Genomic DNA, 27,448 nt, shown 5'->3' with positions numbered 1-27,448 from the left:
CAGCGGGTTTGCCATTACCAAACCCAAACCCGCACAAAATTTAAATTATCAAATTCACCCGTAACCTGCAGTGGGTTTTAATTTTTTTACAAAAACCCACCCGCAGCGGGTTTTAACAATTACCAAACCCGCAATGGTATCCGGCGGATTTTTTGCGGGTTTTCGTATTTAAAATCACAAATGTTTAATATATAAATTTATAATAATAACCTCAAATTCCATATAATATACTCAATTTTATATTTAAATAATGTAAATGAAAAATTAAAATTTCCACATCAATTCAACACAAATTCTCAAATTTAAGTATAAATTACACAAATCCATTTAAAAAACACAAACTAGTATCTAAAAATAATAATTACATTTCATATTATCATTTAAAACAAGCTCCAAGAGAAGATATTCATTTCATTCACCACCATAAGCACCCATCCAACACAATGCCTATAATAATAATTAAGATTAATATTTTCAAATACTAATTCGAAGGAAAATGCATTTAGTTTTCTTTAAATTATGACTTTAGAATAGGATATAGGCCACATACACACATACACAACTTTGAGCCTTTGGCTATTTGGTAATTTAATTAATGACATTATTTTTTTTATACATTTTTAGATTTAAATTAAATTAAAAATATTTGAAAAAAATATTGCGGGTTTGGTGGATATCCATGCGGGTATCCACCGGATATAAGGTTAATACCAAACCCACCCGCATCCATGTGCGGGTTTTTATTTATAATACTAAACCCGCCCGCAATGGGTAAAATTACCTGCAACGGGCGGGTTTTGGCAGGTGAGTTTGGGCGGGTTTGCGGGTACAATTGCCATCCCTAATTCGAGCTCTACCTATGCAAATGAAATGAGGAGGGTTACTGTTTTCCTACTCACCTCCACCTAAGGGAAAAAGTGTGCTTTATATATTAGGGCAAATAATTGTTTGTTCTTATATTTTGATTCAAGTATTTGTTTAATTTTTATATTTTAAAGAATACTTTAAAATATCTTATAATTAATATATATTACATTCTTACCCTTATTTTTTTTTTCCTTTTTTCAATAATATCATTTCAGCCATACTCTTGATATTAATTAATTTATTTGTAAAAAGTTAATTAGTAAATTAAGTAATAATTATTTATTAACAAATTAACCAATAATTATTTATTAACAAATTAACCAATAAATATCAGTCTAAAAAAATTAATATTTTTTGCACATGTACAATAATCTTAGTAGTAATTATTTATAAATAAATTAATATCGATCAACTTAAAATTTTTTAAAATTTATTTACATCAATCTTACGAATAATTATTTTAGAAAAAATTAATTAACTAAATTAATCCTAAAAATAAAATAATAATATAAAAATTTTGTAAATTTTTATGTTACTTTTTAGGTTAATTTAATAAATTATTATTTTTCTTTTTATTAATATCTTCAGGAATATTATTACAAGAGTACTATTGTAAAGGAAGGACATCTTAATGTATTTTTTAAAATATAAAGACAAAATAAGTACTTAAATTAAAATATAGAAACTAAACGAGCATTTACCCTTTATTATTATTTACAAAGCAGTTTTAGATGAAAAATTAGTAGTTACTAAGCAAATACTAGCTTATACTTACCCCAGAAGGAGCATGCATTAGAAGGGTGCTTAGCTGGATTAAGATGTATGGATTATGAAATCACCTACTACACATGGGGCTTCTGGGTCATTCAGAATCATTAATACAATTGCTGTCAAATGTCCGACGGTATGAACTTTCGTTTAACTCTCATACTTATCGAGAAAATAATAGTGTGGCGGATCTTATGGCTAACTTAAGCATTGGCCGTACCGAGTTCCCTTGATGGTCGTCTACACCTTCTGAGATCACCCAACTCTTTAAAAAAAGATACTAAATGGATTCCCTAGCTACAGGTTTCACTGAGCGTTCGTCTCCTTTTCATTGGTATCTTTGTGTTTTCTCTGGGTGTCTGTTTCTTCAGTTTGTATTCCGTTACAATTTAACAAGGATCGCAGGTATTTACCAGTTGAAGCAGAAGATATTGCCAACCATGTAAAAAACTACCTGGTAATAATATAGGTCCCAGAAAAGCTCAGGACGCAGGGGGAAAATAAAAAAATGAGGCATTACTACACATTTCACAACAGAGGATCAGAGATCATCGTATTATGTATAGGCTTTACACAGCAATTGAAGGGGTGGAAGTGTAAGGTTTGCATGATGGCCTATATTCCTTAACTAGCAATATGCAAAAGCCAGTCCAACTTTGGCAAAATCTGATGCAGAAGATGGCCGAATATCCCCTCTAAAATCTAACTTAGCTCGAAAAATACTGGAACCAGACAATTGCCTCACAAAACGAGTAAAACGGACCCAGTTGTGGTATTCAAACATATTTTTGTCCATCCTCAGAAAGTTGAATGAGAATGAAGGCTTTTCAAGACCCTCCGAATAAAATTTTGACATCTTTATCACCTGTTGAAATGCTGCATCATCTAGACTGGTTGCAGAATTTTCACCTTCAAGTGGAATCTCACAAATCCGTGCAGCCAATAAAAGCTGTCTAAGAAAGCCCTCTGGGCTACTAAAAGGGTTCATCTGTTTCTCATCCACATCTCGCATTTCAAAACATGAGCAGCACAAAGTAAAACCATACCTACCAAATATGCGAGCAATCGGTAAAAACCCATCTCTAGTTGAAGTATTGTAATAGCCAGCCGTTAGCTCAGAGGGATGTGATGGTGTGCCATAATGCCAGTGAATTCCACCTACTTTTGCAGAGGTATTTACTCTAGTACCCCGAAAAATGGTCTCAGCTTCCCTGCATATTCTTTCCCCATGAAGAAGCAACATACCTGAGTACCATTCAAGGAAAAAATTACCATATGCTGTATTCCATAAACCGTTGTCAGTTCTAAAAAATTCAGTATGTTCAGGATCTTGCATCAAATTGCTAGCACCAATAGGACCCCCATCTCCCCATTCACGCATCCCAATCTCTCGAGCACAGGCATTCAAAGAAGCAAGCATATACTGCCTCAACCAATGAAACAGAAAGCAAATCAAAACAGAAGTTAACTAGATTAAACATGCCATCCAAATCCAAAAACACATTAATTTAAGAGTAAAACTTGTCATTGGATGCAGGTAAGTTTGTAATGCTGAACCTTGCTGCCTACCTTATCGTAGCATTGAAACTCTCCAAGTTCACGTGAGCGCCAAGACCACATTAGCTTCTGGGAAGGAAGTGAAGGATATCTTAGTTCACCAGCAGGACCCATACCAACTTGGACTCCCTATAATATGAACAATTACAATGACAAAACCTGATTTATAAAATGATTAGCAGTTTAGCATCAATGACCAAGACAGTGTAAACTAGCTATAATTGGTAGCTCACAGTTATAATAGCTCCAAGTAGAGGTCTAAAAGTGTCTCTGAAGTTCCTCATAAAATCTGTATAAGCTTGGATTGGTGATCGTCCCCGCAGGACAGGTAGAATATCACATCCCAGGGAAATGTATTCCATATTTCTTCTTCCAAATCTGTCAGAATATGCTAAATCTGGATCTTTATCAATTTCTTCAAGCACCCATTGGGGAAGAGGAACCCTACAAGACACAAAAGAAGAAGCTTTAGAGCCACTATCACCTAACAGAAAGGTGCAAGACAATCCAGGGCACTTGAACAAATGCAGAAAGACCAGCTAGAAATCACCATGTTGGCCTAGAACTACATAGAAGTGAATTAGACCAGCTTATGTAATTATTGTCACACTGAAAAATCAATGAAGAAATGTCAAGATAAAGTCCTATATTGCATTGCATGGGGCTATCTTCGAATATGTGACAAAAGACTTCTGGAATCTAATAAAATAACCCAACAGAAACTGTGTAAACCAAAGTTGATCTGGTCTATTAAAAAACAACAAAAAATGTCCTAGTTACATGAGTAAAATATGAGAACCTACAAGCAACATTTTCAAAAACCAAATCGATGAATCCCCCAATAGTCCTTAAAACATGTTCTTTGACTACAAAGGCACACAATAAATGGGGGAAAAAAAAAACCTTTAACTAGTGTACTGCCACAAATGAATAGACCTCAATAGGTGAATAGTTCTGAACCAAAGCAAAAAATTCTTGTCAGTTTACGTCATTTATATCTTAAATCTCATTCTTGTGTCGCTTATATGGCGGGCATACTTTCCAGGATTATATTCTTATTCAAGATCCACTGACAATTCTCTATCTTCAATCACACTTGATAAAGCATCAATAAAATGGTTAAAACTTGAAAATGCATGCTTGCCAAAATCAATTTTTTCAGGCAAAAAGGCCCAAATAATTTGTTTCCTCCTTTCAATTTCCTTCCTCTCTGTAAAAATATATTATATATCCCTCTATCAATTTTTCTTCCCCCTAACTAAAAATCTAAAAGAAGTTGAGCTTATAAATTAGACCATGGGCATCCAGAGTATCTATTTCCAAGTCCCAATCACCCAAGCATTTAAAAAGAGTAAGAAAGGCGCATATATACATATAGATAGATGAGTTTTGTAATGTAAGCCATTATCTTTTATAATTAAACCTAATTACCAATCTCATTGTAGGTGAAAAACAAGAAAAAGATCGCATTAATAAAATATTACCATTTGGGGTCGCCGGGGCCAGAACCACACTGATGAAACGCCAAAAGGGCTCGAACTTTCAAACCACAATTGCTGGCCAAAACAATCAAGTCAAAATAACCTCTCCAATCATAAACGCCCGGCCGATCCCTCTCCACGACGCCCCACCACACCTCCACCACGACGCCCTCCACGCCGGCCGCTGCCAGAGCCTTGAACGACTGCGCCATCGCCTTCCGTCGCTTCACTTTTCCTCCTATCATTGTAGAATCTTCCGGAAGCTTCACGAAGACTGGTGAACCGTTCCGACGGCCCTGCGACGAGGCGCCATCGTGGAGTTTGTATCTATTGTTGTTGTTGTTATCGGCCGGAGATAACGAATTGGATGAATTGAGACGGCAGGAGACGCTGAGTCTTCGCGTTTGGCTCTGGAGTTTGTGTGAGTGAGTTAAGCGGAACCGAGGCAACTGAGTTGGCTCGGTCCGAGTACAGCAGAACGATGGGGCAAACGTTGCAATTGCCATTGTTTTAATGTTAGGGTTGGGTTTTCGAATTAAAATCGAATTAAAATGTTTTTGCAGAAACTTAGAAGAGAGAGCGAGAGGAGGAGGTAAAAATGAAAAAGCAAAAAGAAACAGAACGTGCGAGTTCGTTAACGGAATGAATGAGGGTGTAGAGCAACTGCAATCACATTTTTGTTGTGGGCTAATTGGATTGCAGTAAAGCATGCCTTCTTGAACAGCCAACGTGGCCTCATTTGATTGGTCACTGCAAAGTCATATGATTGGTTGATAGTTCGGAATCGTACTTGACGTCGTCATCGTCTTTACTTGAGCAATAAATTCAACGATCATGATCGTATGAGGGAACTAGGACCTAAAACCGTTGTGTCAATTTCGGGGACGTCTATATTTTAAATAAGGTCTATATCGGGAAGACTAAAATGGCCTTCACCCCTTTCGACATCTGTTTTTATTCACAGGTGCAAAGTTTTTTTTTTTTAATATTTTATTTTACAGAAAAAAGCCTATATTTGGCAAGTCCAAGAGGAAACAATCAGCATCATTGCTCTCGTTGCATACGTAATACGTTACATGCAACAGTCTTAAAGCACCAGCCACACAGCACCGCCAATCAACAATTCATAAGAAGTTTTCATCGAGAATATCAAGCTAATTGCCTAATTAGAGGAATGAAAGAGGATTAATTAAAACATTTAATTTACACGACAAGATCACAGAAAGGCATTTCTTGGACGACTCAAGATTCAAGAATCGAGATTTAGGCCATGTAAACTAAAAATCCTATATTTGCATACTGAAGCAACCAAAAAGAACTTGAAAAAGAATGGCTGAGAAAAAGCACATGAGACTGAATGAACAGCTAATATTAAATATGACAAATGCATGATTTGAAAGCCCTAATATTATGTGGTTGTCACCAATCCACATAAAGAGCAAGTATATAGGTTGAGTACATATGGAAAGATACCGAACTCTATGACAATTGACATGTAATAATGCAATACTTCAACTGACTCCATGTTTTGGTGAAGGAAAAAAAGGGGGGGGGGGGGGGGGGGGAAGACAATAAAGAGGGGAAAAATGTGGTATTATTACCACTGCTGCAAACGTACCCCAGTTTCTAAATCCAAACTTACAGCACCATTCACTCCATAAACTGCTATTGCTGACCCACCAGAGAGACACTGGCAGCTGTGATCAGGGTCTCTATCCTATCTCAATCCTCCCACAGTACTTGTTCCATTTCCTCCATTTGTAAAACTTCATCTATTTTCTGCCAACTGAGCAGACAGATATACAAGTCATCACCACCAACTTCCTCGATGGCAAAAGGAAACAATGAAATGAAAAAATTGAAAGGAAAAGACTCCATTCCAGCTGGTGAGAAATTGACAGCAAAACAACCCAAACATCTGTACTCAAAAATGGTGGTGACCTGACTCGGGGTATGCAAATCGATGATCCAACTCGACACACCCAAATGCATGCAAGTACTAGAATAAATGCGGTGGCACAGGCTTCAAAAAGAAATTGCTTTACTGATGGCCAACTTGGCCCATTCAGCAGATTCCTTAATCATATGATCATCCGACGATAAACATTCATTTAGAAAGTCTTTGCTTGACACAGACTGCTGAATCAAGGGACCAGCATTGCTACCCAGGGTATCTGCTAGATCTCCAAGAACCCCAATTGCTGTCTTAGTCACCACATCATCCCTAAAAGATGACAAAGAAACAGTCAGATAACATCATCATTAATTTAAAAAGTCAGGCAATAAACGAAAGATCTGGGTTCCAGAAGAGCTTACATGTCTTTCTCCATGTACAAACTATCTAAGAACTGAAGAATATGAGGAGCATAAGGCATCAACAGCTGGGTTTTTGGCGAGCCCTTAAAACCTTGAAAGATCCCAGAGAATGCCTCCAAGATTCCATTTCTCAAAGAATTGGTGTACTCCGTCATGTCATCATCAACACCAGATGTATGGACTGATAGCTCTGCTGCACTCTGAAGCATGGGCATAGCATACATCAAGTACTTCTCAAAGTTCTCCCCAATGGCCAAAGCAATGTCGCCAAAGCATGAAAAGATAGGAGGCTTCACAGATCTATGCAACTGATTGCTGGACAAATCCTTGAGAAGTTGAGTCATAATCCCATCACAATAAGGCAATATCTTATCCTCCAGAGCCCTGCATAAGTCCCCAACAACACCTACGGTGATGGCACAAACCTGGTAATCCTCAAAATTTTGAAGACCCATTTCTACATACTTGTAAAACTCTGGCATGTATTTAAGAAAATCTTGACCTGTTGCATAGGCAAGAGCTCCAATGGCAAGCATAGCCTCCTCATGAGCTGTGGCACTCCGAATAGCAAACACTCTTAAGAAAAGTCCCATCATCTGGTCAGCATACTGCATGAAAACGTACTTGGTTTGCTCAGATGATCCTAGCTTTTGTATAATGACCTGCAAGCAACCGCAAAGGAGGCCCTGTATTTCATTCTGCTTCTCCCTCTCATCAGATGAAAGCTTTTGTGCCTCAAGAGTTTGGTGGAGCTCCATCATAATGAGCGGAACTAGTTGCATGACCATAGGAGCTGTCTCGTCAGTAGAACACCTTACAACTTCATTCAGAGTTTCGTAAGCTGCAGTTCGGAGGCGTGATTCTCCAGCATCTTCTCGGTGAGTCACAGTGAGAAGGGCCTGAACAATTTCCTGGAAAAATGGAGTTAGTGGGGACGACGGTGATATTGCATCCTCAAAACCTTGGGCAAGGAAATAAAGAGCACCACAGGCTTTCTCGGCAACATTTGGAACATCTTTCATGCTCTGAAGCAGAACGCTAATGATCTGTTGGCAATTCCCTTGGTTAATTATGGGTGTCTCCAAAGTTGACCCATGCAAAAATTCAAACATTCTTCCAAGGGTCCATGCAGTAGTGTCCTTCACATGGTTATTTGGATCTTGCATTAGAGCAGTAAGCATGAAGTTCAGAGCAATATTAACAAGAGGGACAAGTTTCTCAGGAGACGGGCCTTCGAGAATGGAACCGAATGCATAAGTGGCTGCCTCCCTTTGCCTCCATTCTTGTTTTGTTATATTCTCTTCAACAAATGGCATAACAAGTGGTACAATATCATCTCCAACAGTCCTTGCAACCAAACCCAAGCACGTGCCTCCAGCCATTGCAATATTCCATGCCCCTTCATCCTGATCCTGATCCTCTTCCTGCTTTAGTAGTGTTTCCAATAACAAGGGGACAAGAACAGGAAGTGCATGCTTAATAAAGTAAAAGCAAGGAATATCAGAATCCCCGCTGAAATCTCCTCCATATTCTTCTAATATATCTATTTCCTCATCACAAACAGAGCTCCAGAACTCAATGGCCTGAAGGGCTACAGGTTCCTCATCTTCCCTCACAGCTTTTGCAGTGATGTTGAATATATCTTGAATGTAAGGGGCCAATTTCTCATAGTAGGTTGAAGAGATCGCAACCAAACACTCAAAAGCTGCCTGTCGAATCTTCACTTCCGGAGAAAGGGTTGCCTCACAGACAACTCTCATGATGTAGTCGCGTTCCATATCATTAGAGAAATTTGCCTGAGCAAAACCCAAAGCATTATACAATGCTCGGGTAGCAGCCAGTCTGACATCATTGTTACTCTCAGAAGCATTCATACCTTGGACTACAGCTGTAAGTATCTTATTTACATGATCCTGTTCCACCGCATCTGAGGAAACTTCTTCACAAATATATCCAAGAGTTTCAAGGGTGGCTTGTTTGGTATGGGGTGGGAGCTGATGAATATTTGATAAAAGAGCTCCAATTAGTTCAGGCCACTGCTTATGAGGCAACTCAATACCTGCTACCTTTGCAACAACTTGAGACGCTGTTGACCGTGCATCATGAGCAGGAGAAGAGAGGGTCTTCAGTATGAACGATTTGATCTGGGCCTTCACAGAGGAATCCAATGACAACCATCTCTGTACAAGCTCAAACTTCCGATGCTGTTCTTTGGCATCCAATGCATTCTTCAGGATCAAACCTGCTAATTTACGACTCTCAACAGGCTTCTCATCATTAACCAATTCTCCTGCCAGAGAAAGCAAAAACCCTGGGAGATTTTGCTCCTGATATTGTTTTAGGCTTTCTTCTGCTTGCTTACGCACGGTGCCATCTACTGATTGTGCATTTAGGAGAATTTGAGTGACTTCCGCAGACATTTGAATCTGAAGTTGACAGATTGTAAATCAAATATATGTAAAATATCATGCATTAAAACTTTGGTTACAAAATGAAACAAACAGTGAACCCAGTTTTACAACTCTTGCCAAGTAGCACCAGACATAATAAAGCTGGTAAAATACAGCTAAAATAACTAAAAGTAATTATAGCCTACAAAACTAAAATCAAGAAAGCCATGGCATTTTACATGGGCCATAGCAAATGGCATTACAGTAGAGGTCAGAACATCAAGCAATTAATTTAAGTTTGGATTTAGAACAGAAGTATAAAACGAATAATTTTATAAACAGAGAGCTAAAACTCCAAATTCATAGGTGTAAAAAAAAGGTAGAAGAAAACTGGAAATCCCTTTTTTGTAAAAGAAAACTGCTTTTAAAGATAGCTGGCTTACAATTAATGCAATACAATAGATTCGACTTTCTTTAATTTTCCCACTTCTCCTCAGCAAACAAACAGCAAAAATGAGTTCATATTGTCTCCTCTCTTCAGATAGTAATGAAAAGTTAATTTAATTGAGCCACACAATAACTCTACCAAACTTGGCTGTGAATAGATTCTACAGTCTTAGTACAAAACAATCACATATCACACATTCTAATTTCCTTTGATTGCAGTTATTCATTCGCTTTATTTCGATTCCACTTGAAACTAATTTATTAAAACTAAACGAAACTATATAATCAAAACTCTGGTCAAACTCACTATGATCTCGAAAACATAACTAACTAAACAAGTAACTAATTTCCGAAAGTTAATCCCAGTAACCAAACAGCAGTAATAAATACAAATAAATATTTAAGAAAAAAATTAACAAAAAAAATGAATTGTGATCTGAAAAATATATATACATGTAGATAATCAACGTGGTGAACAAATAAAACATCCAGATCAAGAGATACTTACTCAGGCTGAGTTGATGAGTTGACTCAGGAATACAAGCGAGTGACCGATCTATTCCGGGACAAGAAAAAAACAGAAGCGGCGACTCTGAAACCCTAGCAGAGTGACAACAAAAGCAAGGAGATTCTTCCGTTTGGATGCTAGGATATGTTTGTATATTAAGGTTTTGTGTCCAGCTAGTTGGCCATAATGGTAAATGACCACATCTCTTTTGTTTTATGGTGAAATGACCATTAGATGGTGAGGAAAACAATCCAACAGTTGAAAAATTAAACTGGAAATTGCTCTATCACGGTTTCTTGCGTCCCCCGCCTATGAAGAGTTAGATTTTATTGGTTAGTGGCAAGCACGGGCGGTTGTGGTTGGTGGGATTGGAGAACGGAAGTGTTATCATCACAGCTATTATTGCAACAGTTGATTTATTTTTTACGGGTTAAATTTGCCAGAAGCCTGTAATTACAGAACTTTCATTTTTGCTCGGGGAAAATCATTCTCTCTTTGGGGGGAAAAAATGAAAAAAGGTAAATTTTTACCCACCCCCGATGTTTTCACATACTTCAAAATACCCTCAATATTTTGAAACCTCAACACACCCCAAACTCTACGAACATTGACGGTTGACGACTACCGTGGACTAACAGAAGTACAATATTACCCTAATTATATCAGAAGCTGTGAAGCCAGATTTTTAAATCCTGGTCATTCGACTGCAGCCCGTATAACGTATATAGGCCCGGTTGCGGGTTGGGCCGGTTTAATGGCTCTAAATAAATTAGCTGTTTTTTATTTCTCTGAAATAGAAAATATGACAATTTTTTTTAGAAATAAATCTTTTTTTTTTACCAGATATAAAGAAACTCAAAAAAAAAAAAAAACATCCCTTTATTTTCTATCTTCACAATTTACAATATTAAAAATGTATAAAGTTAATAATAAATATTTTATGTTCTTTTTCTTTTTAACTGGGGTAATAATTATTCTTAAAAAAAAATTACAAAAAAAAAAATGGGATAACTGCTGCAAATTCAAATTGTATTAACATGAAAAGAAAAATTGCAAATCCAAACTTTGAAAAATCATGGACATTATCGCCGAAACCATGTGGATTTCTTCAACTGATTCACAAAATTAACTATAAAATCATCAAATCAACACCATCGGCAATGAAATCCATATTGATGTCCCCATTTTCTTGAATCTGATTTATAAAATGCATATCCAAGAAGCATGTCGAGGCATGATGTCGATTTCATCAAAGTCGAAAATGCTACTCTCTTGATCTGACTTGCAGGAAGCAACGGAGTAGGGACAAATGATTAATGACCATACGTTTTTGCTTTTCTTTTGATTTTCTGTTGTTGAGTAATTGTGGGAGAGTGGATTGGGGATCCTGGTGCCGCCGTCGGGTCCATATGGAGAATGATGTTCCCCACTCCCCAGTTGTTAATCTTTCCCTTTCCGCTCATCTCTTAGGCTTAGTGATTTTACAGCTATTTCTCCTGTATTCTATTAGATAAACACTTCTCATATTGGTCCTCAACCAAATTTTTTATAATCCATAATATAATAAACAATGTTCATATTAATCCTTAAGATAATTCCCTTATGTATAATAACAGTTTGTACCCATTACTTTAGTTTAGCTTGGCCCTGGTTGAAATCAGTTCCTGGCTTCGCATCTCTCGACAATCCTCGGACAAGTCTTCAATTTAACGGGGGCGCAAAAAACACATATGCCCAATCCATGCGTAGGGATGAGAGTCAAAGACAATGGATTTGAACACAAAAAGAGAAGGGTGAAGAGTGCGCGAGAGAAGCATCATGGTTTGATTTCCTTCGCTGTCGCCATCATGGTCGCGGTCATGTGGTCATCGAGTTTGGTTGGTTACGGGTCTTGTGTGATCATGAATTTTACCTCACTAAGTTCTAGGGATTTTGAGTTTAGACGTTAAAGGACGTGCTTGTTATTATTTTTAATTTGTTGTTTTCATGAAATAAAAAATGAAAATGAAAATGTTATTTTTAAATTTAAAAATGTGTTATTGGAATAATTTTTATTAACTAAATATCAATTAATTCTTAATTATTTTTACTATTTAATTAGTTTTGATTATTTTAATTTTTAAGGATAAATTAGGTGATCTTGTTAAATTTATTTGTTTAAAGAAAAATGATAAAGCATACATATTTGATTTAATTAATAATATATAAATACATAAATATCCTAATGTATAAAAAAAGAAAAGATTATTGCGAGGGGAATTGGTTTTTTGGACAACAACGACGACAACAACAACAATAATGTTGTTTTTATTATTAGTTTTTTTAGAAATAATGATGATAACAACAACGACGACGATAATATATTGTTATTATTATTATTATTTTGAGAGACGGTGGAAGAAAAATTTATTTTAGAACTTAATATTGTATTGGGAAATAAGGAAAATAACAAAAAGTTATTTTCCTATTTCCTTTGTCAAAAGTGTAGAATAAATTTTATATTTCTAAAAATGTTTTTAGACTTGACCTATCGATCATGTGTTTGGTGTTTCCTGAATTTAGAAAACAAAAAATGAGGTTTGAATACAATATCAAATTCATCCTAAGGGATTTTGAGAGTGGCAATGGCATTTTAGTCCAAATAGTGTTATGGTTGGTTGGTTATGCTAGAAAAACTAAAGGGGTTAATATTAAAAATCATAAATGTTTTAGGGCCAGTTGTGCAAATTTTCCTTGGCAAGTTGGTTAAAATTTACCAACAAAAAGAATTGGCAAAGATTGAGTCAAGTTATTTTTATACTTTTCATTTAGGATAGATTGCGACTATAGTATTTTAAGATATCGTATCTAATAGTTTGGAACGTGAATAACAAGCTAAAAACATTGATGATGATGATATATATATAGTAATGACACAGTCATAAACTATTTTACAAACTGACGTGGCATAATAAAATTGGTTGAATTAAATATCTCTTGGCCCACATGATTTATTTTTGTTATTTTGTATTTTCATTCAACCAATAAATTAATGTCACATCATTTTGTACAAGATAAGTTTGTACAAGAGTTTGTAACTCTATCATCACTCATATTTTTAATATCAAGTTATCAATTAACTATTTAGGTTATATGGCTCATTCATTATTTTTGAGAGGCAAACATGATAAAAATTTCATAGTTATTTATAAAAATTACTCAAGATGATAGTGGTGTTGATATTTAAATTTTACTTAGAAATATAATTGAGATTTTTAAATAAGATTATCCTTTTTTCTTCTCAATACTAAAAAAAATGTACTATCTTATTTGAAAATTTTTATTTAGAGAGTTTTTTGAAGTCTTTTATTTAATATTATATTATTTTTCATTTTATTATCCTCAAAGAAAGAGAAGTGTTATAATTCTTACTATTTTAGTGGAGGAAAAAGTTTGATTAAAATAATATAAATTTATTTTAATTGAATAGTTTTTAGGAGAGAATTTATTTTTTTTACTCTTCTATTTAAAACATAAATAAATAAATATTAAAAAATCAAATTAAAAGAGTCTTTAATAATGCTTTTTAGTGTGTGTTTTTCTTAATAAAAAAAATTGTTTTACCTAGCCCCCTTTGTTTGTTTGTTTGTTTGCTCGTTCGTTTTATATAGTTTTATCCTCCTTAGTTAATTGTGCATCAAGTCAAAACGAACCTCGTAAATTGAAACAACGACATGCCGTTTAAATGCCGGGCTAAGTCGCCGAAGTCAAAATATATTTTTCGGCCCAAAAGAAAGGGCTTGAATAGAAAAAGTAAAGCAGACACACGAAGATCTGGAAGAACGAACGGCCAGGATTGTCCCAACACGAGATCTAATTTCATTGGCTCAACACATTCATCTCCAAAACCCGATTGGTCCACGTCATCAACGATGACATGTTCTCTTGTATCGCTTCCATTCAATAACAAACGTGCACCCTATTTACACGTAAACCATCGGTCTATAAAGTGCTATCATTCACGCGCGATATTTCACTGAAACCAGAAGGCCTTTCGAAAGCAAAAAAACACACTTCAAACATCGAAACCTCCTCAATTGAACGAAGCTCTCTCAGAAAGGAGTTTGAAGCAGGGTATAATTGCTGCAGTACGCGCGATGGCTGGCTCGTGGAGAGCACGCGGGTCCCTCGTTGTGCTGGCGATTGTCTTCTTCGGTGAGTATAGTATCAAGTTTCTTTGTACTTGTTTTAAATACTTGGATTAGATCTGATTTATTATCGTTTGAGATGAAAATGCAGTAGATCTGATTTGATTTCAGATGGTATATGGACATGTGTTTGATTGTTTTAATGCTGTTTTAGATCTGATCAATTTCGGTGATTATGATGAATTAGATCTGAAAATGTTAGCGTCCGGTCATTTCCTTAGCAAATATTGATGATGCTCTAGATCTGCAAGTCAAAATTTGACTAACTTGATCAGCTGAAAAGTTGTAAATAGTAATGTTTTGATTTTAGCGCTCGTTCTAGTTTAATTTAATAATTTGATATGATATATTTTTATTAAACAAAATATTAAGAAAATAAAATTGACAGTATTCAATTGGTTATTTCATTGCAAATAGTTTATTTATTTTATTTTATATATATATTTTTTTAGAGCTATGTGGTGACGGTATTAATGTCTAAGTAAACGGTGTATGACAGGAGGTCTTTTTGCAATTTCAATTGCAAAAGAGGAAGCTACGAAGTTGGGAACGGTGATTGGGATAGATCTTGGTACAACTTATTCTTGTGTTGGTGTTTACAAGAATGGTCATGTCGAAATCATAGCCAATGATCAAGGAAACCGTATTACTCCATCATGGGTTGCATTCACTGACAGTGAGAGGTTGATCGGTGAGGCAGCAAAGAATCAGGCTGCTGTCAATCCTGACAGGACCATCTTTGATGTCAAGAGACTTATTGGAAGAAAGTAATGCATCATTTTTTAAGTGTTTGTTTATTTGTGTTGATTTTTCTCCTTTAAAAAAGAAAGGGGGATGGCGGTTAATAGAGTTTGTTTTTGCTAGGTTTGAGGACAAGGAGGTTCAGAGGGACATGAAGCTTGCTCCTTACAAGATTGTGAATAGGGATGGAAAGCCTTATATTCAGGTTCAGATTAGGGACGGCGAGACCAAGGTCTTCAGTCCTGAGGAAATCAGTGCTATGATACTGACTAAGATGAAGGAGACAGCCGAGGCATTCCTTGGGAAGAAAATTAAGGATGCTGTTGTCACTGTTCCTGGTTAGTAAAAGCATGCCTAATTTAGGCAATGTTTATTCAATGATGGTTCAACTTCACTCATTATTCTTTATTTGATATACAGCTTACTTTAACGATGCCCAGAGGCAGGCCACCAAGGATGCTGGTATTATTGCTGGGCTAAATGTTGCTAGGATTATCAATGAACCAACAGCCGCTGCCATTGCCTATGGATTGGACAAGAAAGGTGGTGAGAAGAACATTCTTGTCTTTGACCTTGGTGGTGGTACATTTGATGTCAGTATCTTGACAATTGACAATGGTGTTTTCGAGGTTCTTTCCACAAATGGAGACACTCATTTGGGAGGTAAGTGTATCTTTTTTTTTCTGTTCCATTCTTTGATGGCTTTGGGTGTATCAGTTGAATTCATTTTATCTGATACCACGGTAGAGATTAAGAATTTTATTGATAATGATTTTATACGGCTTATCTTGCAAGTATGCTTATGGGTCATTTTCTTGCAGGTGAGGACTTTGATCAGAGGGTTATGGAGTACTTTATTAAATTGATCAAGAAGAAGCATGGAAAGGATATCAGCAAGGACAAAAGGGCTATTGGCAAGCTCAGGAGGGAAGCTGAACGTGCTAAGAGAGCTCTCAGCAGCCAGCACCAGGTCCGTGTTGAAATTGAGTCACTTTTCGATGGCATTGACTTCTCCGAGCCACTTACTAGGGCTCGCTTTGAGGAGTTGAATAATGACTTGTTCAGAAAGACCATGGGACCTGTGAAGAAGGCCATGGAAGATGCTGGATTAGAGAAGAATCAGATTGATGAGATTGTTCTTGTTGGTGGTAGTACTAGGATTCCCAAGGTTCAACAGCTTCTCAAAGACTATTTTGATGGTAAAGAGCCTAACAAGGGTGTGAACCCAGATGAGGCAGTTGCTTATGGTGCTGCTGTACAAGGTGGCATCTTGAGTGGTGAAGGTGGTGATGAAACCAAAGGTATGATAACTTGCACACTATCATGATATTCAGTGATAATAGAGGGCCGATTCCAACTGAGAAACTGACAACTTGTATGTTGCTTGAAATGCAGATATCCTTCTCTTGGATGTGGCTCCACTCACCCTTGGTATCGAGACAGTTGGTGGGGTGATGACCAAGTTGATCCCAAGAAACACGGTCATTCCAACCAAGAAATCTCAAGTTTTCACCACTTATCAAGACCAGCAGACTACAGTTTCCATTCAGGTATCTTTTCTATTTACTTTCTTATTTGTTGAGGCTTGGTTTTAAGTACTTCCTGAATCAAGATCTAGTCTTTTGCATTTATGGAAATGATTAAACTCACATGAATTTATTTATATTTCAAACTAGGTTTTTGAAGGTGAAAGGAGTCTCACAAAGGATTGCAGATTGCTTGGGAAATTCGATCTTTCTGGAATTCCTCCAGCTCCTAGGTTTGTGTCTGCCTTCAATTAATTTCATTCATTAGTTTGCTTCCACTCTTTCCTTAGAGCTAATGAAGTTCTCTTTTGATTGAACAGGGGAACCCCTCAAATTGAAGTCACATTTGAAGTTGATGCAAATGGTATCTTAAATGTAAAGGCAGAAGACAAGGGCACAGGCAAATCAGAGAAAATTACCATCACAAATGACAAGGGTCGCCTGAGCCAGGAGGAGATTGAGCGTATGGTTCGTGAGGCTGAAGAATTTGCCGAGGAGGACAAGAAAGTAAAGGAGAAGATCGATGCTCGCAACAGCCTTGAGACCTATGTCTATAACATGAAAAACCAGATTAATGACAAGGACAAGCTTGCCGACAAGCTCGAATCTGATGAGAAGGACAAGATTGAAACTGCTGTAAAGGAAGCCCTTGAATGGCTCGATGACAACCAGAGCGCAGAGAAAGAGGACTATGAAGAGAAGCTCAAGGAGGTTGAAGCCGTTTGCAACCCCATCATCACTGCTGTATATCAGAGATCTGGCGGAGCCCCCGGTGCTGGCACTGAATCATCGGATGATGATGATTCACACGATGAGCTCTAAAGAATTTTTACTTCGATTGACCATATTGCCAAAACTGTCAAGAGGCTAAAATTGAGTAAAATAGGCTTTTTAGATTATCTGAGGGTACTTACTGTAATTTTTCTCGTGGTAGGAGAAGTAAAAGGGAGGCGGAATTTCCCTTTCTTCGCGTGTTTTTTTGGATGTGAAGATACTTTAAAGGATCTTTTCTTATTTCATTACTAGTGTTTCCTTCAATATTAATGAACGTTCTTCAAAGTCATTATTATTATTTATGAAGCACATTATTGATGCATGTTTGTGTTTTAAGTTAGAGATCTGTGCCGCCAGTAAACACGGCAAAACATTAAGCCGAAGCTATAGCGGCCCAAATGGCTGATTTTAGATATGGCACTCCATTACTTCAGGAGTTCATTATTGGCATGGATTTGCTTTAAACAAAATAAAGAACCCCATTTAGAAATTTACAGCATGCATAAATGTCCTGACCAGGGCAAAACCCATTCAATGGGGGATAAGCTTGTCTTAATTTTCATGGCGAGTGTCTGTCTTAATATTAGGGGGAGGATATTTGAAACTTTGAACCAACCAAAATATTCTTCTTACTCATTTACTTAATAAACCTAATGTTAAAATTTAAAAATTAGGATTATACTCTATACACACCCCACTTAAATGCTAAATATTAGGGATGGCAATGGGGAGGGGAGGGGAGGGGACCAATCTCCCCATACCCATCCCCAATATTTTGCGTATGTCCCCGTCCCCGTCAGAATTACTTGAGAGAATCCACATTCCCTCCCCGAATAATAACAGGGGATCCCCGAGGGTCCCCGGTCCCCGAATAACTAATAGTCTAATACATTATTTTTATTTTTGATTTTAAATTAATCATATTAAAATAAAAAATTCAGATAAAAATAAAGTTCAAAATATATGTTACATTAATATTGATCCATTACAAAGTCACATTCAAAATATAAATTATTAAAATAATTATAAAACAATGAAAATAATATAAGTAAAGTAACTTATAAGTGCAAATATTAATAACTGTATAATATAATCACAATGTAAAATAAACTCATACTGTTATTGTAAGCTCGTAACCAACTTTGACAGCACATTAAGACCTCCAATGTGCTTGGATGAAGTTTGTTACGGTGTGGGCTCACAACTCTACCACCGGTGCTAAAAGTTGATTCAAAAGCAACTGTTGTAATTGGAATTACCAAAATATCTCTAGCAATTCGAGCTAATGTAGGATACCTATTAGCATTTAATAATATAAATATTTTGATATTTATTATTTTTAACAATATTTATAATTTTGTTATTTATTTATTAGTAATTTTAAAAATAAAAATAAAATTAAAAATTAAAATGGGGAAATGGGTAGGGGATGGGGATTCCACCTCATCCCCGTCCCCTCCCCGAATAAAAAATTGGGTATAAAATTATCCATGTACCCGCCCCGAATGGGGAAAATCCCCGAAGATACCCGTTCCCGTGGGAATTTTTGCCATCCCTACTAAATATGTCACCATGTTATTTATTTATTGAAAGAGGGTTTATTTAATGGATATAATTTTCTTTTCTTTCTGTGTTAATTTTTTTTCCTCTTTAAGAACAAAATCGATTTGGATCACACTTAGCAATCAAAGTCTATTGTTTGACTTTTCTTTGAAATTAATTAAGGAATATTAATATTGTTATTAATTTTTACACTTTGCTACACTTGTCTATTTTGGTTATTGAAATCAAGATCCAAAATCCATTGTTGGCTTTCGCATGTGTGTTGAGAATGAAGAGCAAGGAATAACGCACTTCCATGTAATTTGAAGTACAAATCTAATGACAGTTTAGATTTGAAAGATCAAATAAAAGGAAAATCGCAACTTTGAAGTCGATATTCTGAGTTGTGGTATTGATTAACTTGTTTGTATAGCTTTGATAATTAATACGAATAAAGCACACAAAAAAGAAGTTTAAAAATATATGAGTTGTGTTGAATCAGTGTAATTTAGATAAAGATTCATACATGGGTACAGAGAAAATTTTTATGTACTGCACATTTTAGTAATAAAAAATAAATCAAAATGTGAGCTTTAAGAGTATTTTCATGTGTTCAATTAGTCCCAAGATTTAGTAATGCTTTTTATTTTATATACTTCCATTTTCCTTCGACTTTTGGATTCCCCGTTCCAACAACTTCACCCTGCTTTTTGGCGCAGAAACAACTAAAATTTGTGAATATTATTAATCTTGTAAAATGTGCATGCTTGACTGCTTATTGCTAATTACATATTTTCCTTTGAAGTCGATGAATGGACATTTCAAAACTTGGACTAGAACCTGGAACAGTTCCCTGTTATAAACAAATCAAGGATATTATACTCGTCGAAACTAATCAATGGACACGTTATTACACTATTTTGATCACATAATTAACATGACAGTGAAACAAATCAATCGAAGCTTTCGTTTAAAATGCAAACTAATGGCCAGATTTGGGATTGCCTGAACCTGCTGCTATAACTCCCATTCCGCCTCCACCATCCAGTGTAGTACCCATTTTTTCATGGTCACCTGATTCACTAAAAGGAACTTTCTCACCATCCAGCTCCTTAACAAGTTCATCAATTTTGCGGAATTGGTATGGCCATCTTGCATTATAGAGGAATTGCCGGAGATCAAACCTGTTATCGTCTGGTGAATAACTCTGCAGGAAGTCAGGAAAGTTAGCTTTTTCCTTCAAGTTAAAAGAAAAAAAGGCTATAGGAAATTCATGCTGGAACAATATTCTACTGTCTTGGCAAGTTTAAGTTCATGTACCTCAGCATGATATGAAGGAGTTAACACGGTCATTTTGTGCCGATTAATGGAATAGTACTTGAAAAACTGTTTAACTTTCTCAGCTACCTCTGATGGCGTTAATCGAGCACCCCATCTGTAGCAGAGATTCTGCACAAGCATAGTAATACTGTAATAATTTCTTACAAGCAGAATTGGGAATTTACAAGAAAAAATTTTCTTATCACGGTGGTTTCATTCTTTATTTTTCTCCATGATTGTTTATATGCATAATGCAGATCATTACTTAAAAACAGAGGTATAAGTATTTATATGTCTAAAGGCAAGTTCCATAAATGGCAAACTTAATCTAGCAGTTCAAAATCGAACCTTGAACATTGTTACCGGACCACAATGGAAAACTTTCCGCAACCTTCCATACACAGAGAGTTCCTCATATGTCATCCCCATGTCTACTTCATCCAGCTGTTTCATGCACAATGTTGGGTTACTTTCTGTTTGGGCTGATCAACATAATATAATTGAAATACTACAATAAAATAAAGAAAAAGGAAAAAAAAATGCTAATAGAAAGGCAGGTCTGAATGTGAAAGCGTACAATACAGAACTAAAGGGGGAAAAAGAAAAAATGATGTCAAAGGAATATTAGAAAGCAACTCCAAACATTAAAAACGGAAAATGATAAAAAGTAAAAAATGGGAACGGCAGAGAAAATTGGTAGATATTATAGGCAGATAAAAAAGAATTTGCCCTGCAAATTAATTCGAGAGATAAATCAAAATGAAAATATTCATAAAAGAGAAGACCGTGTATTTGTATTAGAGATGTCAATGGCTTGAGGAAACATTATGCATATTGTAGCATAAAAAATTTTCATGTTAAATTATACCATTCAAAAAGTATGCCAGAAACTCACAAAAAGGAGTAAATTAATGAAATTAACACCAAATAGATTTGTGTACTTGGCTGTAGTTCGAACGTATAGGCTCCAGTTCGGCAGTAGGTGGCGCTGCTTCTATTTCTGCCAAGGATGAGTAACCAAGATGGGTTGCAGCCCATCGCAGAAATGTCCGTAGATCCTGTTTACTAATGCTTCCAATGGGATTTATATCTGCTGAACTGCAATCATACTGTAAAGAGATTGAAAGTCTGTTACCAAATGAAAGTCATTAATCCACATAAAGCCATTAGTCACAACATCTCTATAGGTTTCTAAGCTGAATCATAACTGTGGAACAGTAAGAGGAAGATGGAACTAATACCAAAATAAAAGGTGAAGGCTAATTCAGCTACTTCATAAAGGGATGAATAAGGTTTGCGAATAAAAATGGTTTTCCTTGATTTAGAACCACAATTTAATTTTATAATCATGCAATATTTGATTTCCAACATATGTTAAAGATCAAATACCTTTGTTAGATAACCACGCAAGCCTTCATCAACATTGGAGCTACCTAAAACAAGATAAAACCCTGGTTTATTATGAACCCAAGGCAACAAAGATGCTAACATAAATGCCAACACCATTCTGATTCGAGCTTGGATGTTTTGTAAACCTAGGTTCTCAACATTAGAACCCCCATCTACCTGTGAAATTGACACCAAATTAAATAGTTAGTCTAAAAGAACAAGCTGATAACTATGGTTTCAGTAATCCCACTTGACCAGCCAACGACAAGCTAAATGTACAGCTGGATCATAGGAATTTAATACTCCAGACAAAATGAATGCCCTAATCTTTTGAGCCATCACAGTGTTGAATAGAATGAGAAAACAAAAAGAACTAAACTGAGTTTTCAACCATCCTTACCTTATAACATGGTCTCTTTCCTGTAAGGGTTTGGAATAAAGATAAAAATGCAGAAACAACAGTGTCTATGGAAACATCAAGATGCCACGAGCCAATCTCATCTGCTAGCTTCTTTGCCAGCATTCTTGTTTCTTGAGAACTACAAGAAACAAGCCCTCTTAATATACCATATTCATGGCTGATTTTTCAGCATTTAAACTTCCAAATAATCTGTAAGATAACTTCATTTATTTTTTTTATTATAATAAAACTTAATTAGTAACTTAACCGAAGCTAATAATCTGTAATAAAACTTGCAAATAATCTGTAAGATTCAGTTAAGTTACTAATCAGCTTATTTGAACAACATCATTAGGAAACTAAGCTAATAAAGATCTCAAAATTATTTGCCCTAACTCTTTTACAAGGATTCCTCCCCAAATATACACGTCTTAGCAATTGTAGTGTGTTAGATGGGGACTAAATGCAGACTAGAGGAGATCAGTTGAGACCTAGGTTTCGTATACTAGTATAAGATGACTTTACGACAATAGCATGAAGTGGTCCTGATGCATGTACCCACCTGTTTTCGGATCCCATAAACACTGTATAAAATATGCGTTTGGCAAATTCTCTGCTGTCAGTGGGAAATTCTCCATTAGCATAATGTCCAATTCGTATAGCATCAGCTTTGACTTGTTCATCCCCATTTGAAATCTCTGCATTAAAACCAAAATGAGCTATAATTAGAAGATCATACTCATCTCTCTAGTTCATGTTCATGAGATATGGTAATAACTATTATTCTGCTTTGCTTTATTCAAAGAACTTAGCTATCTGGCAGGTGTGTGTCCCCCACAAGACCTCCAAAATGAATTTTATTGTCATGAGAAATGTAAGACCATCAACTAAAAAGCTTGCCCCAAAAAATGCTGGAAGTCAAACTAGATCAATTTAGGCAAACAATTGGTATATCCCAGTAGTTCAGACTTCCATCTTTATGTATCACTATCGAAGGTCAATGTGTGTGAACACCATCATCTTTGCTTCAAATAACCCACTGCATGGGCCAGAATATCCTATCCTTTGAAAGCATCCTTTATATGGTTAATCTGAAGAGGATACTGATTTACAGTGAAGCAAGCAAATGAAAGGGACCAAGGAACTCTGTCTATATATGCTAACAGCAGAATAACTATTTCTAATAAAAACTGAACCATTCATACCTGAATTAACTAAATCCTAGCTGATTACTATGGTGTGTGGGTGTAGAGAGACATGAAAGATAAACTGACCTTTTACAACAAGTTGGCACATGCAGCCAACTATAGCAGCCACAGAGGAACTATCAGCACCACCAGAAAGAGGAAGCAAAAATCCAGAAGCCCCGCTTCTTCTTAAATAGTCCCACAGCCAGCAACCAGGCCCAAACGCTATTTCCTCCTCGGGAGAGTGATAATTGATCTACAGTTAATCAATCATGGCTGATTTAGCAAAATTCAAACGTCTCAATGGAAAACTCATGCTTTTAGTAAATTCCTTGGAGATGACCATACTGGCATCAAACTACACAATATTATACTCAGCAACTTACTCACCGTGCCATTTTCATCAGCTGCATAGATCTCTGAATACAATTCAACTTTATCTAGGACTAAGTTTTAACGACTGATTTATACCAGAAGATTTCAAATATATATAAAGAATCCTCTGGCCCCTAGGTTAGGAAAAGCAATTGACTGTAGCAGAAATTTTGTCTTAAGATCACATTATCTTGACTGAATAAATGCCTTACTGACCTTAAGTGGACTCGAAAGTGACATCTTCAGGTTAAAAGGTTGACAAAGATTGTATGGCACTGCTACAGATGATATTTTGGTTTTGCAACTTGCTTGTTCTTGAAAACTGCTTATAGACCCTCTAAAACCAGCAACCTGCAATTAAACAGACAAGAAATTAGATACAGACAGGGCGGCTTCTGTGAGGAAGGTGGCGCAAAGGAGGCTCGGGGATTGTTAAGGAAGGCGGCAAGGGCTGACGAAGGGAGAAAATGAAAGGCCTTTTTTTTTTCCCCCAATTCCCTCTTGTTTGGAATGGAACATGAGTTACATAATACTGATTTGTATAATGTGACAACTTTGTATTGATAAAAGATTTTCTAAGAAATGAGTGGACTAACAGTCAAAAAATTATGAGGCACTAGATGCATAACATACACAAATAAACACTGAAGTAATAAAAGATCATAACATACCGCGTCAAGATCTACTTGAGCAACCACAATCTCAACATCCTTCAAGGAAAATTGTGAGCCTTGAGCAATCATATCTCCATTCACAACAACACAGGAACATCCATCTGCAACGAGTGACTTATTTAACTCCATTACAGTGAAGTAAAGGTATATATTCGAACAAAAACAAGGGGGGAAAAAAATATAGGACAGCATGTCTGCTCTATCAAGAGCATGTTATGTACCAAAATAAAGGCGGCCACCATCACATCCTTGATGATTACTGTACATGTAAACTCCTCCACGACTATGAGTAGCACTTATAAAAGCACGGATACGGTAATCAAGCTTTCTTAACTGGTGGTGGCTTCCACTGGCATTCATAAACACTTCAACCCCATTCAATGCAAGGTCAGCGTGAGGGGGAATAGGAGTAAAAAGCTCTTCACAAATTTCAGCTGCAACAGCCCTAATAAGAATATATATATATATATTGGTTTAAATAGCATTCACTTGCAAAACAATCAATACATCAGGTATATAAATGCTTACAACTTACGTGTCTAAAAACTGAATGAATCCATAACCAAAAGGAACTGATTTCTGCTTTAAAGCCACATAAATTTCATTTGGAAGCTGGAAGTCCTCAAGTTGATCTTTTTGCTTCCACGCAGTAAACCACCGCAACTCCCTGTAATTTCCATCATTCGCAAGCCACAGTTTAGGACGGATCATTATAATTTTCCTGTTCAAACACAATACTTGACAATTATAACGCTCTGATCCTTTAATCACTGGCATTCCAAAGCTACATAATATTCCATCTGTCCAATCACCAAGCAATAAATCTTTCAAGCACTCCCATCTGCAAGCAGCACAAAAAAACTTCAATTACCTTAACATTGAAAGCAAGCATTCTAGTTCCAGTTTTAAAAACTAATTTTTTTTTATCACAAATAAATTACATTTATCAAAAAAAAAAGAAAAAAAAAAGAAAGAAATTGAACTAAGAGCTCACGCGTGAGTGACGGTATCGAGTTCCAAGAAGTGATCTTCACAGCCGTAGCCAGTGATTTCAAGCTCAGGACCGAGCCGAATGACGGCGCCGGCTTCTTTTGCTCTACCAATTGACTCCTTAATGTTCTTCAAATTACAGTCAAAGTCCATCGCCCAGTTGTTCAAGTTACACGTGGCCACCTTTAACAGCCTCATCTTTCAAATCCTACAACAACGAACGAACGAACGAACAAACCAACTACATTGATCAAATCTGGGGCACTCTTACATATATTTCAGATACTGAACAATTTTGTGCGTAGAGAAGAAGGGAATCATTCTACCTTTGCGACGTCGAGAGTGGATAATATTTTTCGCCTTCTGTTAGGAATCTACAGCTTTGGCGGTGTTTATATATATATATATATATATACTGTGGTTTAATTTAATTGTTGCTGTTGTTTTTTTTTTAATATATTTTTTTTGGTCTAACGTCGTTAAACCGCCAGGATTGTTGGACGGGGCCGAGGACTTGAGAATTTTCCTTCACTCTTTTGGTAAAATAGGTACGAGGTTGACGCGTGTAAGACGGAAGGATTCCACAGGTTGAAAATTCAAAGTTTTGACAGTATGCTGACAAATTTAACAGAATATCACGGCACTGGAGCAACAGAGAAAACTGACAAAACTAACAAATGTAAAATAACAGTATGCTGACAAAACTTTACAATGTAAAATAGTGGTTTTATTGACGAAACTAACAAATCAAACGTTAAAAGGGCTGTGAATTTGCTATTAACGAACTAGTGAATGAAGCTTTGCTCGAGCATGTGGCACCGCACTAGAATTGCTTGGGAGATTGAGAATGTTTTGAAACCAGGTATGATGATAAAAAAGTTATTTATAAGGATGTAACAAGAGTGTTGCGATGTGAAGAAGAGAAGCACGGAATTTGGAAAAGAGCTTTGAAGATTGGAACATGGCTCAAGCGACAACATGCATTCAGTAAGATTGATACAAGTAAGCGAAAATATCCATCGTCCATCCGTTTTTTCTAACTTTTTTAAAAATACATAATTTTTTTTTTAAATCCACCTAAAGTTATATTTTATTTTACTTTTCTATTTCCGTTTGGAATCCGTTAAGAAAACTAACAGAAACTTAACCAAGGGACCATTTTACCCCTAAATGAAAATTACAATTTCACCCTAAAAAATGCTAAAAATAATCAGATTAAATATGATTATTTCTCCCATCGGTCAATAAAAAAATTAATTCCACAACCATCAAATGCATATTTTTTTTAAATATGTTTGTAATTAGAATGCTAAATTATAAAAGTAATATTAAAAATAACTCAATCTCACAAACCACCAATTAAATTTAAGATAAGTAAAGTTTTATTATTCATTGAGTTATAATCTCTAGTAGTTAAGATTTTTTTGTACTTTATTAACGTATCAATAATGATATTCATCAAACAAAAATTACAAACGGAATTTTTCGTTAGTTTTATTATTCATTGAGTTTTGGGGGGTAAAATGGTCATTTGCTTAAGTTCCCGTTAGTTTTCTTAATGGATTCCAAACGGAAGTGGAAAAGTGAAAACAAAATGTAACTTTAGGTGGATTTCAGCAACAAAAAAAAATTATGTATTTTTAAAAAAATTAAAAAAAAAACGGATGGACATAATATATTTTCCCTTTATAAAAGTACTCAAACATAACACTGACAACGTAGGTGGAATTACACCACAAGAATAGTGTAAGGAGATTCTTGTGGAGCATGAGCTGTTGCGTTCTGAACTTGCACATTACTGCATATATAAAACAACAGTTAGTATCAATTCATCATTCCGAACTCTATCTTTCATATATTGGACTGAACAGCCGAACATGAATATATGGAACAAATGACTGCAAGCACCTGCAATATACCGAATGAATGTTCCAAGCAGGGGAGTTTAAGAAGGTTAAGTTTGAAATAGTGACATCATTGCAACATATAAACTCCGCAAGATGTGACTG

At 35.9% G+C, this 27,448-nt stretch overlaps 4 protein-coding genes across 5 annotated transcripts; 1 reads left to right on the top strand and 3 right to left on the bottom strand.

Annotated features, from left to right (window-relative positions):
* Positions 1-2,078: 2,078 nt before the first annotated feature.
* LOC18047470 (beta-amylase 1, chloroplastic) lies at positions 2,079-5,606 on the bottom strand. 2 transcript variants are annotated; one of them, XM_006439223.2, is made up of 4 exons: positions 4,677-5,606; positions 3,426-3,636; positions 3,205-3,321; positions 2,079-3,058 (listed from the first exon to the last, which is right to left on the bottom strand). In XM_006439223.2, exons 1-4 carry the CDS (start codon positions 5,381-5,383, stop codon positions 2,264-2,266), a joined length of 1,830 nt encoding a protein of 609 aa, XP_006439286.1. In that variant the 5' UTR covers positions 5,384-5,606; the 3' UTR covers positions 2,079-2,263. The 2 variants fall into 2 exon arrangements, with proteins under 2 accessions (XP_006439286.1, XP_006439285.1); XM_006439222.2 differs by having other exon boundaries at positions 3,205-3,261; positions 4,677-5,604.
* A 415-nt stretch (positions 5,607-6,021) lies between these two features.
* On the bottom strand, positions 6,022-10,455 carry LOC18047469 (importin subunit beta-1). The gene is made up of 3 exons (XM_006439221.2): positions 10,335-10,455; positions 6,990-9,415; positions 6,022-6,897 (listed from the first exon to the last, which is right to left on the bottom strand). The coding sequence occupies exons 2-3, from the start codon at positions 9,407-9,409 to the stop codon at positions 6,699-6,701; spliced, it is 2,619 nt and encodes an 872-aa protein (XP_006439284.1). The 5' UTR covers positions 9,410-9,415; positions 10,335-10,455; the 3' UTR covers positions 6,022-6,698.
* Positions 10,456-14,285: 3,830 nt separating this feature from the next.
* LOC18047468 (luminal-binding protein 5) lies at positions 14,286-17,832 on the top strand. Its single transcript, XM_006439220.2, has 8 exons — positions 14,286-14,528; positions 15,021-15,288; positions 15,386-15,600; positions 15,683-15,925; positions 16,084-16,563; positions 16,658-16,812; positions 16,939-17,021; positions 17,109-17,832. The coding sequence occupies exons 1-8, from the start codon at positions 14,471-14,473 to the stop codon at positions 17,608-17,610; spliced, it is 2,004 nt and encodes a 667-aa protein (XP_006439283.1). The 5' UTR covers positions 14,286-14,470; the 3' UTR covers positions 17,611-17,832.
* A 2,106-nt stretch (positions 17,833-19,938) lies between these two features.
* LOC18046838 (glutamine-dependent NAD(+) synthetase) lies at positions 19,939-25,850 on the bottom strand. The gene is made up of 14 exons (XM_006439219.2): positions 25,766-25,850; positions 25,444-25,647; positions 24,985-25,290; positions 24,671-24,894; positions 24,447-24,550; positions 23,992-24,126; positions 23,488-23,656; positions 22,776-22,911; positions 22,214-22,352; positions 21,814-21,990; positions 21,366-21,533; positions 20,773-20,868; positions 20,425-20,553; positions 19,939-20,311 (listed from the first exon to the last, which is right to left on the bottom strand). Exons 2-14 carry the CDS (start codon positions 25,635-25,637, stop codon positions 20,087-20,089), a joined length of 2,202 nt encoding a protein of 733 aa, XP_006439282.1. The 5' UTR covers positions 25,638-25,647; positions 25,766-25,850; the 3' UTR covers positions 19,939-20,086.
* Between the last annotated feature and the right edge of the window lie 1,598 nt (positions 25,851-27,448).

Source organism: Citrus clementina, unplaced genomic scaffold (genome assembly GCF_000493195.1).
Source record: "Citrus clementina cultivar Clemenules unplaced genomic scaffold, Citrus_clementina_v1.0 scaffold_3, whole genome shotgun sequence".
Classification (NCBI taxonomy): Eukaryota; Viridiplantae; Streptophyta; class Magnoliopsida; order Sapindales; family Rutaceae; genus Citrus; species Citrus x clementina.
This window is presented reverse-complemented; position numbering and strand designations above follow the sequence as displayed.